At 37.0% G+C, this 12,033-nt stretch overlaps 1 protein-coding gene across 1 annotated transcript in view; it reads left to right on the top strand.

Moving 5' to 3' along the window:
* Positions 1–12,033, top strand: part of DMD (dystrophin) — a 979,219-nt gene that overhangs the window by 628,677 nt on the left and 338,509 nt on the right. Inside the window, exons 49-50 of the mRNA XM_058822052.1 lie at positions 5,587–5,688; positions 10,220–10,328. Of these exons, the coding sequence (XP_058678035.1) occupies positions 5,587–5,688; positions 10,220–10,328 (211 nt within the window). The remainder of the gene's footprint in view (positions 1–5,586; positions 5,689–10,219; positions 10,329–12,033) is intronic.

Raw genomic sequence — 12,033 nt, 5'->3', positions numbered from 1 at the left:
CTGGGATGACTGGTTGAAGGGACAGGAAAAAGAACATTTTCCTCAAATCTCTTTGGTAGCAGGGAAGAATTCTGAAAGGTCCAGGAGAACACATCTGACCAATACACGTCTTAAAGATTGTTGTCATTGGCCTTTTTGATCATGGGGTGGTTTATACAGCACCAGCCCTATTGGAGAAAGATGGAACTCACTTGTCTAAAAGGGGGAAATGGTTTCAGTTTGCAGGAGTGTTGATCTTCTGGAGGGCAGGAAGGTTCAGCAGAGGGACCTGGACATGCTGGAACAATGGGCTGAGACCAGAGTCTCAACAAGGCCAAGGGCCAGGTCCTGCCCTTGGGTTACAACAACCCCAGGCAGAGCTACAGGCTGGGGGAAGAGTGCCTGGAAAGGTGCCTGGAAGAAAAGGAGCTGGGGGTGCTGGTCAGCAGCAGCTGGACATGATCCAGGTGTGCCCAGGGTGCCAGGAAGGCCAAAGGCACCTGGCCTGGATCAGCAATGGTGTTGCAGCAGGACCAGGGCAGGGATTGTCCCCCTGTGCTTGGCACTGGTGAGGCCACACCTCAAATCCTGTGTCCAGTTTGGGGCCTCTCACTGCAGGAAAGGCACTGAGGGGCTGGAGTGAGTGCAGAGCAGGGCAGCAGAGCTGGGGAAGGGTCTGGAGCACAGGACTGATGAGGAGCAGCTGAGGGAGCTGCAGTGGTTTAGCCTGGAGAGAAGGAGGCTCAGTTTGATCTCTCCAACTTCCTGAAAGGAGGCGGTAGCCATGTGAGGGTCTGTCTCTTCTCCCAGACAACCATCGACAGAGCAAGAGAAAATTGTCTCAGGCTGAGCCAGGGGAGGTTCTGGTTGGACATGAGGAAGAATTTTTGCACCAAAAGGATGGTCAGGGGTGAATGTGCTGCCTGGGGAAGGGGTGGAGTCACCATTCCTGGAAGTGTTCAAGATGTTCAAGTTCCAAGCACTACATGCTATAGTTTAGCTGAAGTGGTGGTGTTTGGTCCAAGTGTTGCCTGTAATCAGAAAAGCTTTTCCAAATAATGTTAAAGTGCTAATATAAAGAGCAGTTCTTTAATTCAAGCCTTCAGGTGCACAAATACAGCTATGCAGGCAAGAAACATAGGATTTCTACAATTTTTATAAGGTCAATTAATTAGTCTATCTATCAGGTACACCCAATTGCACACCAGATCCCCTGGTGACCCACCCTTGGGCACCTTGGAGTGTCTTCAGGTGGTTCTTGTTTTGTCTCTCAAATGCTGGTGCAAAACAAGATGTCTTTGTTAGAAATTCTTTTCTTGACAATAAGACTAAACAGAATTTCAAGAAGGTAACATGTTAGAAAGAATTAGCTATTGTTCTAAAGTATGGAAAATGGTAAGAAAGTTCTAGAAATTCTACAACTGTATATTAAAAATCTACAAGGCTACAAATAAATGAAAAAGCTAAAAAACTTTAGGTATCAAAAGGTTGGACTTGATCATGGTGGTCTTTCCTAATCTTAATAACTCTGTGTGCATGAATAAGAAGATCCATCTCTGAGAATTCTCATTACAAGTTACGCTCTTCTACATCTAAACACATGAAAATCATATTTCAATGTAGTTTTCCATTATCATGTTTAATGTATACAGAGATTTATATCTAGTTATTTCATAAAAGTTTGTTTGAAATTAAAAGCAGCCAAATAGTTTTAGATTTTAGATTTATTATATTTCCTTGTTACACATCACTGCCTTGTCTTGATAAGTAAAGGGAAATTGCTTAGTGCTTCTCTTTTCCTGTGAATAAATTCTCTCCCTTAATTTTCATTTAACGTACTGTCTTGCTAAAAAGAGGTCATGAAACAACTTGAAACAAGAGGTTTTGAAACAACTCACTATACTAATTTCAAAGTTGCATTTTTTTTGTTTGAAAGCTGTAATTAAGATTCCATTTTTGTATTGAACTTCACTGTGAAGACACAAATTTAATTACCCTGAACTTCTCCTACTGTCCCAGCAGAATATGTCCAAAGGATGTAAGCTCATGGGGAAATTGATCCCAAAAGTTACCAGAGAAGGTGAATCAGTGCTTGTGATTCTTAAATAGAATAGACCACTGCTGTGGTTAACTGGGCCTCCTGAAGTATGTGCAGCATATGTCAAACAGCCTGTGTGTGTCTGCTAGGATAGTTTCCATCCCTTGAAATAACATATGACAAGCCATGAAATTTTATCTTCCATTGATTGGTATACACACCAGAGGTTTAGTCAATATATTGGTTTCAGCTAGGGAATATGAATTTTCTGAGTTCTGAGCTATATCAATAAACTTTCATAGTCCAAGTGGGGCTGTAGACAAGTCCTTGCCACTTTTTCAGCCTGTAACTTTTTTCAGCAGGTTGAATTGGCATGTTGTTGTAAATGCAGAAGCCACTGTGGCTTATTCAGCAGCAGGCTTTCATCAGATTGGATGCACTACTTTAACACCACTGAAAATTCATAGATAGTGCATCATGGATAAAGGTAGCCTCTGATTCTTGTTTATACATGTTTGAGAAACAGCAGTTTCTAGTGATGATGTATTTTAATTTGCCGTATGTGTGAATTAGCATATTCATCACCCAGCCCAGAAGCAGCACTGTGATTGCTTTCCCAGGCAGTTCATAAATTGTGCAATTCCAGCAGTCAGCTCTGTCTCCCAGAGACAGCTCTGCATCCTCCCACAGCAAAGTGAGTATGAGCACTTGATCAGGACTTTAAAACAAATATGACTTTGGTATTCTCTAAAAACTGGTGGAAATGAGCATCTACAATTCCTACTAGCTTCAGCAGCAGCCTGTCCTGTGTGATGAAGATTAGAGGTCAGGCTCTGCTCTGGGAATATGCTCTTCTCCTGGATAATAACTGTGATAACAGCCTAGATAATAACTGTGGTCTTTTTTTGTGTGCAAACTATCAGAGGCTATATTGTGGTCATTACCATTTTCTTCTCTTAGGGGATTAAATGATGGAGCAGAATCCTGTAACTACTCTTTTGCCTGTCAACCCTATTAATAGGGTGTCACCTAGCAATTGGATTTAAAATTGCTGGAAACTTGTTCACTGGGCAGGATTCATCAAGGGGCTATCCCATCAAGCAAAGAACTGGGCAAAGAGTTACTACAGCAATTTTGTGTCAGATGTGTACTTATTCAAAGCAAATTTGTTATGTTTTTAATTGATGGTGGGATTAGCGGGGGACAATCAAAGTATTTGCTGCTCTGAAAGATACCTGTTAATTTCAGCAGTGTCCAAATGAATGCCAAGATATTGAGAATTTCTTTTTCCCCTGTACTCTTACCTCTATTCTTATTGCCACATATATCTCAAAGGAAGCATCATGCTGTATTGGATAGACTTGATCAATGCATTTTGGTTTAGGTCAAGGCCCCTGAATTTGAAAGATCAGACTACATAAGGTTAGTTCATGTAACTCTAGAAAATTGAAGAGCAAAAGGGATCAGTGATTTAACAACTCAATGCATTACACCTTCCACACTGGTTACAGCCTGAAAGAAAATGGTTTCTGTGCTCCTAGACCAGTCCATGATGAAAAACAAAGTCCAGTGAGGTTGGAGGATTGAGAAATCCACTTCAAAGGCACATTCATGCCACAGGTTAAACCCTCAGCATAGGCACATCCACAGTGTTCCTGGTATTCTTGGACTGTAGGAGGAGTTTTAATGTGATTTTCCTGCTACAGAATTTGTTATGGTAACTGATGCTGTCATAAAAGAAAATGAATATTTGAGACATGTAGAATAGCAGAAGAGGAAATATTGGCCAAATACTGCAGAGAGTTTAGTTTAAAGAAAAAAAAACAAAAATCCCAAAGCAAACAATGAAACAAAAACTAAGTAATAATTATTAAAATGCCTAGCTTTCATTAAGATAGGGAGAAAATGATCTCTTCATTAACACTCCTTGATTATTTTTTTTCTTTATGTGCTGAGTAGGGAAGTAAAAAGTTAACATGGTATTGAAACAGAAAGAAAATAAGACTTTAATGAGGGCTTTATCAAAAGGTTAATAAACTCTCACCCACCTCAATATCTCAATTTTGCAGTGCATTGTTTTTCAGTGATCATTCTCTATGAATTCTTACAGTTATATTTCAGTGACATTAAAATGTGTAATAAGAAAAAATGAAACTGAAACATGCTTCAAATATCATTGCAAGAAATCATTGCATTCAAATATCATTGCAAGGTTTGATTCATTTGTTGTTGATAAATAGTATTTGAAAAGAAAAACTAAAGATAACATTGAATTTACCTAACCTTTATTTTAAGTGATTGTCCATAAAGTTTTGCAAAGAAAGTTTTAGGGAGCATTGTAGACATACTTTATATGTTGAGTTTAAACATAGGAGCAAAATGGCCCCTTTTTGGGACTTAAAATTGCATGGACTTCAGCAGGTTTATTGCAGTAAAAAGAGCAGCAGATTTTCACCAATAAAACAATATGTTAGCTCAGATAGTGACATACCTGGCACACAATCTTATCTACTGTAACTTTTATGATAACTGAGAATGTGGACAGAAAATTAACTTGGAGAGTCAGTGGGTAGTCAGCAATGATTACGACAAGGTAATTAACCTATATTGTAGGTGGGTGAAGAGAGGAAAACAAAAAGACTCCAACCAATTAATTTTGACAACTCAGCTATTGTTTCACTTATATTACTAGAGAAAAAAATGAAATAAACCATGAATCTTGGAAATCCAGATGTAGTTTATCTTTTCTTTTACAATTTTCAGTAGGTTTGGATTTTTGCGTTAGTTGGTTGGTTTGTGTTTTTGTCTTAATTGTAGAGTTTTGCCCATTATTTATTTGGTCAGTACTTGACAAAATGAAGCTGCAATATGCTAGGAGACATTATTTGGAATTTCCTGATGTTAACACATGGATTGCACTTTTCCAGATTAAAAAAGAAATTGCTAGAGAATATGCTGGTTTTAATTCAGTAAGGCGCTGTTGCTAATGGTAGGTGCCTCCTTGAACCTTTAGGAACTGTCACTACTATTGTGCATTTATTTTTAGTTAGTTTCTGTAAGTTTTTTTACTACCTTAGTGGAAGTTTAATACTCACAATTGCAGTTTTCTTTGGAAATTTTTAATCTTTCTAAACTCAGTATCATTGCATCTCATCAGACAGTTTTAATGCCTCACACCATATGAAAAAAATATTAACAAGTTCACTTTTCATCAGCTGGTGGTGTAAAATAGACAAAACAACAGAGCCTCTTAAATGAGATTTCTCATGCCTGTCTTTCTTACTATGAATTTGTGCTAGCTTTTTATTCATTTTATTGAAATTTTCAAGATGATGTGACCTACCACTGTCTATTTTGGTAACCTTACTCTTTCCATCCCTCTTTGCTTTTGATTTTTCTGGTGATCTTCTTTGTCCCTAGCTGCCACTATCCTTGTGTTTATCCTCACACCAGCTCTGAACAGAAACTTGTCTACTGATGTTTTACAGCTTCCCATGGATTTTTGGGACTATTCAGTCTTACTACTTATACTATGGTTAATCTACACTGATTATGCTTTTATTTTTCAGGAAACTGAAGCAGCAGTGCAGGCTAAACAGCCGAATGTGGAAGAGGTTTTGTCTAAAGGGTGTCATTTATACAAGGAAAAACCAGCTACTCATCCAGTAAAGGTAATGAAGCAACCTTTAGCAATATCCATTGCTGTGTAATAGGTTATGCTTCCCCTGTTGTACGCTTGTCCTTGATGTGCTCTGCTTAAAATCAATGAAACAACCTGGCAAATGGCATTTTTTCTATTCTGTGATGGCATAGCCAGGGAAAATGTAATGCTCCCAGCTAAAAATCTTATGCATATTGTTATGGGAATATTGTTTATGACATTAAGGTTGTTCTACTTATTCAAGTGTAAATCACGCTGAGTGAAAGCAAATGTAATTTTTGTTGTGTAATTAATGGCAACATGTAGCTTGTTTTTAAACTGCTTTATTTTAAATTTCACTTTCATAAATTTTGTCCAATTAAAAAAAAATACAAATTTTCTAGAAAAGGTGAGAGTTAAGTTACAAACAGAGTACTTTGCTTTCATTTTTTTCATTTTGAAGAAAAGAACTCATGGCAACATAGAACTTTCTCACTCAGTTTCTCTGCCAAATTTTATCTAGAATTACTGACTTGATTCTGTTTTGGAGCGAAGGACACATTGTTTGGAAGGCTATGCCTCTCAGCACTTCTCTTTCAGAAAAATGTACTGTAGAATCCTTATCTTCAGCTTACAAATCAGTTATACAGTTATAAGGGGATATTTTAAATGCTTTTCCTAATGACTATGAGGACCTTCATTGAGACTAGAGTGTAATTTTCTATCCTGTAGAATCTTGAAGTTATCAGCAGGCATCTTCCCGTATCTGGCTCAGCTCCTTTTCAAGCAAGAGACCAAACTAGTGAAGTCAATACCATACAGCCAGAGCTTGGTCTGGTTTCTAGGGTTATTACTGCTAATTAAGTATCTGTAAACTACGGCTAAGAGTTCCCAGAAACAGTAATAGTGACTTATTGATTACACTAAGTATTACAACTGCTTCTGACTGGGCTGAGATAATAAACTTTGTATTTAGAGCTTTTCAAAATGTACAGCACTCCAAAACCAACCACAATTGGCAGAAAAAGGGTTTCTTCACAAAGATATGATGTCTGTAGGTGATCTCTGCAGTGAATTTCTTGTTTTTCTGTATCTATTTAGTCACTATAGTTGTAGTATTATTTTCCTACTTTTACAAATTTTCCTCTGAATTACTTGTCAATGGATCACCAGCAGATCTCCAATCACAGGAACACGTGAATGAACCCACTTTTAAAATTAATACATGTTTAAAAATTATTTGGTTTCTCATCTTCTTTCCTGAACAGAAATGCTTAAGAGTTAATATCCCCTTTGTTATATGTGCATTTTTAATCCCTCTTTGATTGCATTTTACTTGTTTCTTTGCATTCTGTAGTTTATTCATTTGTGCAACCTGTGAGGTTAATTTCTGGTTCAGTGGTTATATGCTGTTAGGACTGTTGAATTGCTTTCTTGATGCTGTAGGTAGGTTTCCATAAGTCACCCTTCTTCCTAAGTTACTTTCAGCAAAGTCTGCTATTTACATGTTCAAATACAAAGTTTTTGATTACCATCAAAATATTTTTCTACATGAAAGGTATTTTGTGGAAGCAAAAATAATTTTTACTCACATTAAGATGATTTTGGAAAGATATTAGCAAGTTTGCAAAACTAAGAACTCAAAATTTTAGAAAATTGTTTAATTACTGCTGCTCTAGTACCCTTGGTTTAGAATGAACCCAGTTAAATTCAGCTCAGGATATGAACATCACTCACAGTGCAAGCAGAAATTCAATACTTAGACCCATAGCTCTTATTTAGTGTGTGGCACAGAAAAAAAGGAGATAAAATTACATGCCCTCTTTAAAAGCATTAATTACTTGTCTATCATTGCTTGACAAATTTGTAGATTATTTAGTTCTCTGGGGCAGCTTTGCTTTTTTCCCTCCATTATTTCCTTAATTCACCACAAATCTTCCCATTCTTTTCAATAAATGAAGTAGAGGTCCTATTGACTTATTCTCACCACAGCCTTTCCTGTGCTCAAAAGCAGTATGTGCCAGAAAATAAGAGATATCCCTGCAATTTATGTGCATTTTATCTGAAATAATGTTCATAGTTAAAATTATTCTGGCATTTCCTAATGCTTAGCTGCTTATCTTTGCAACCTTTATAATATGTTCTCATTATTGTGTTTTGAATGTAAATTAAATCCCATGGATTTATAATGACACGTACATAATCTTATCTCATAGTTATGTCACTGAAATAAGTATATTTTCACACCTTCACTAAGCATACTAAAATAGAATTTTGCAACACAAGTCTGTAAAAACATTTTTGTTGGCAAATGAAATCCTTGTATATGCTGATTCAAGAGTCAAGAATGGGATGAGATGTGTGATCCTTTAAGCACTAGCACTTTAATAATCAGACCTATTCACTTTTATAAAATGGATTTCATGCTTTTGAAATGCATTTCTGTAAAGCTTTTGAAGGTGAGGGAGAGAGAGGTTACTGCTGGTGTCAGTGGCAATAGAAAGGATATAAGCCCCAATCTCATGATTAACAGCACTTAATCAGAACAGTTTATTCAGGAAAGGATTTCTGTGCCAGTGAAAGAGCTGTGGTTCCCTTGCCACAGCACTCAATTTGTCTTTTCCTCTCGTGGGTGAAAAATAGTGAGGAATTTATTTTCATTGTTCTCAATCTTGCATTTAAAAGCCTACATTTCTCTCTCTAAATATTCATATCTAATTTTAGTGCTGTCAGTAAGATTAGTCCACATAAGGGTGTTAACATTGCTTAAATTGCACCGGTGCTGACATTTAAAGAAAATCTATAAATTTTGTGCTAAGTGCAACATATTTGGGTGTTCATGCTTGTCACCAGAGCTCTAGAGTTGCAATTACAGCAAAATTGTTGTGCTCAAAGAAGTTAACATTTTAATGCATGCATGTTAATTTATGCCAGATGCAAGATCAAACTGTAATTTTGATAGAAGGGTTTAGAACTGGCTGCTCTCTTATTAGTGGTGTAGCTGTTGCCCTGGACAACCACTCTAACTCTGGTGAGCATGTTTTTATTTGGTTGCTGGCAAGAAATCTCAGGCTCATATATGTAAAAATGATTAAGTAGCTGCTCATGAAAAGGATCAATATTGGAAGGATGGAATAGAGCCCAACTCCTGGCCCTGCATGGGGCAGCCCCAGAATCCTCCATGTGCCTGAGAGTGTTGTCCAAACATTTCTTGAGCTCAGACTTGCAGCTGTGACCACTTCCCTGGAGAGCTGGTCTAATACCCAAGCACACTTTGGGTGAAAAATCTTTTCCTGATATCTAAACCTTCCCTACTGCCTCAGAGTCTGTGTGAGTGTGTGTGGGTACACACATACTTCAATTTAATGAGCATTGCTCTCCATCCCTCTCCTATTGACCTCTGTCAGCTTAGACCCCAGGTAATTAAAGTACCTTTCTTAATAGGCATCCTGTTTCTATCACGGTTGGATTGTGATTTTGGCTGTATATCTAACTGTGGATTGAAGCCATAGAATGCTAAAAGTGTTCCTGAGCTGCATCAGTACTCTGTGCTGCTTTTTGTAGCAGAGAATCATAGAGCAGCTTAAAGAGAAATGCTGTCTTCATTTAAGAGTTTAGACATGTCAGCATAGAATTAGCAAAGCTTCATCATTCTTTACAGTAATTAAAGCAAGTAAAAAAAGAGAGATAGAAACAACATATTCAAATCTAAGTGCCTCTCAGGGTTATCTGAGGACTGATGTTATTCACACTCCAGACTTTCCTGCAGGTTTTGTTTACTGCACAGGACTGTGTGCTCACACACTGAAGTTTATGGTACCCTGAAAGACTTTTTTCTTTTAATTTAATGTACAGAAGAATAAATTCTGCATTTGATGTTAGAAGTTGCAGAGGTTTTATTATTTTTGAAAAGCTTTTTGAAATAAATAACTCACCTTTCTATTTTAATTTTAAAAATCGAATTTCATGTTCACAATGCTCAAAAGCCAAGCCTCTCAGGCTGGGGGGCTGTCCCTGGAACGGTCAGGACCAGGCCTTGTGTGGGCAACCAAACACAACCCTGGGTGGCTGAGATTGGTCCAGGAAATCACTCTGCGATCAGGGTCAGGCACCTGTGCTGGTTCTAAGTTGGCTCTGAGCTTCAGCAGCCAAACTTTGAGGAGAAAAGATGCTTTTAGGGCCCTGACACCAGGAAACTCTTTTGTAGCACAGCTAGAAAGGATTTTACTTGTCCCACTCCCCCATTTGTGAGAATTCATTGTTGTATCTTTCTGTTTCATATTTTTTTAAAATTCAGGTGATCCACCAGATGAAAAAAAAAAAAAGAAACAACACATTTTATTTTGCATTTATTTACATTGCACTTGTTTACATTACAAACCCCTGTTGGATGGGGCCATGAGGAAGCTGATCTATGGGGTAGCATCCCTTCCCATGTTGGGAGGAGAGTTGGAACTAAAAATTCTTTAAGGTCCCTTGCAACCAACCCAAGCCATTCTGTGATTATGTGATACATTAATGTATGTATTATAAATTTAATATTTTGTTATCCTCTATTCCAGAAAAAATTAGAAGACTTGAATGCTGACTGGAAGGCAATACAACACTTAATTCAACAACTAAAGGAAAAGCCAGCATTATCAGCCTTTGGCCAGCTATCTTCAGGTGTCTGTAAGTGCTTCATTATATGTATTTTTTAAAAATAGTTACAAATCACACAGTTAAAATTAATATGGCTGGATACTGTCTAAATTAATTCAGCATCATTAAAAGTGCTACTGTGGCATTCAAATTGGTTTTTTATCGTTGCCTTTCTATTTTATGCAATGTATCCCAGAAGACAAATTAGATTATGATTTGCAAAATACTTTTCAAATTATTGCTGTTTCAAAGTCATTTTTCTTTATTTCCATGAAGAGGTGAGATTTTGACTTTTTGCATATGCTAATGGAGGGAATACTACAAAGGGAGACAAATTGTTTAAATTGAAAGATAATAATGTTATAGGTCAAGTACCTGTAGATTGGTCACAGAATGAAAATCTGAAATTATTACTACTGATGGGGTAATAAAGTCAGACTGTTTCAAAACAAAGCTTGTCTGTTAACAGAGAAAGTCATATGACAACATGTAGGAAGAATTCTGCAGCTAAACACTAAGTCTATGATTTATGTTTTTTTGTGTCTTGCATTTATGAATACATGACAAGATATCTGATCTCTTTTTCATTTAAATTATTTTCACAATATTTATATTGGATTATTCTCATATCTCTTTGTGTCTTCTTGTTCCCTACAAGTATTACAAACTCTTCATTTTTTTCTTAGATAAATGGATTTTATTTCCAGTGTTTTTCTCTAAAATGTAGTGATTAAACATGGGTGAAAAAGAAATGCTTAATAGAAGCACTGAGTTTCTGAAGTCCCTGAGATTCTTCACTTGATATTGAACCATTTCAGTTGCTTGAATGAAGAATGTTACCTATACCATTTGGAAAGCTGCTCATCATCTGTGGGAGGAGCAGAAAGAAATCTTTCCCCACAGTCTCTGTCATATTGTCTGTAACTCAGGCTGTGACACAGATGCAGTAGTCACTTGGGATTGGATTACATGTGTGTTATTGGTCCCTCTTGTTTTTAACATGTTCTAGGGCGTAACATGCAATAAAAGCCTAAACTGGAGAATTCTCTACCTTCTAATATTGGTCCTCCAAGACAGCAAAGAAGAAAATCCTTTTTTTTTCAGAGAAGTACACAATTGCTCTATAGAGAGATGCTCCAGAAATTTCAGTACCAGAAGACAGTCCAGCTCCTGCCCAAATAGCATCTATGAGTTCAAGGAAAGAAGTTGTCTTGCTTGTGACATGTTGAGTCTTACTGAAAAGGAACTATTATTTGGGTTTAGTCCCTTAGAACTGCTGTGGTTCCAGTGGTAACTATTTCAACTTTCTAAAGAGAGCAAATACCACTACTATATTTTTAAATGAGTAGTACAACAGCATTCTTGCTTTGCATGATTTTGTTCCAAGGCATTCTATAGGAATTCACGTATGGGGGAATGAAGGAGATGTGCAATCATTTTTTGCTGTGCTAAACTTGCTGTGTCAGTTTTCTGTGTGAACAGGTTATGTCAGGTTCCAGAAGGAAAAGAGTGTTGGCAAGTTGTGAGTTTGCTGTTACAAAAGAAATTATAATAATGGAACAAGACTGTGACCAGAGAGTAGTAATGCGATATATTTTTATATTACCTCATCTCTAGCTGAAGAATTGCAAAATTACTCACCTTAATGCAAGATATAGTCTCTGACTGCTAATGTTTCTGAGACTCAGCAGATGGAATTGTACATGCAGAAAATGAAAGCACTGATGTTCTATAA

Source organism: Ammospiza caudacuta, chromosome 2 (assembly GCF_027887145.1).
Source record: "Ammospiza caudacuta isolate bAmmCau1 chromosome 2, bAmmCau1.pri, whole genome shotgun sequence".
Classification (NCBI taxonomy): domain Eukaryota; kingdom Metazoa; phylum Chordata; class Aves; order Passeriformes; family Passerellidae; genus Ammospiza; species Ammospiza caudacuta.
The sequence above is the reverse complement of the archived record's forward strand: the minus strand, read 5'-3'. Positions and strand labels throughout refer to the sequence as shown.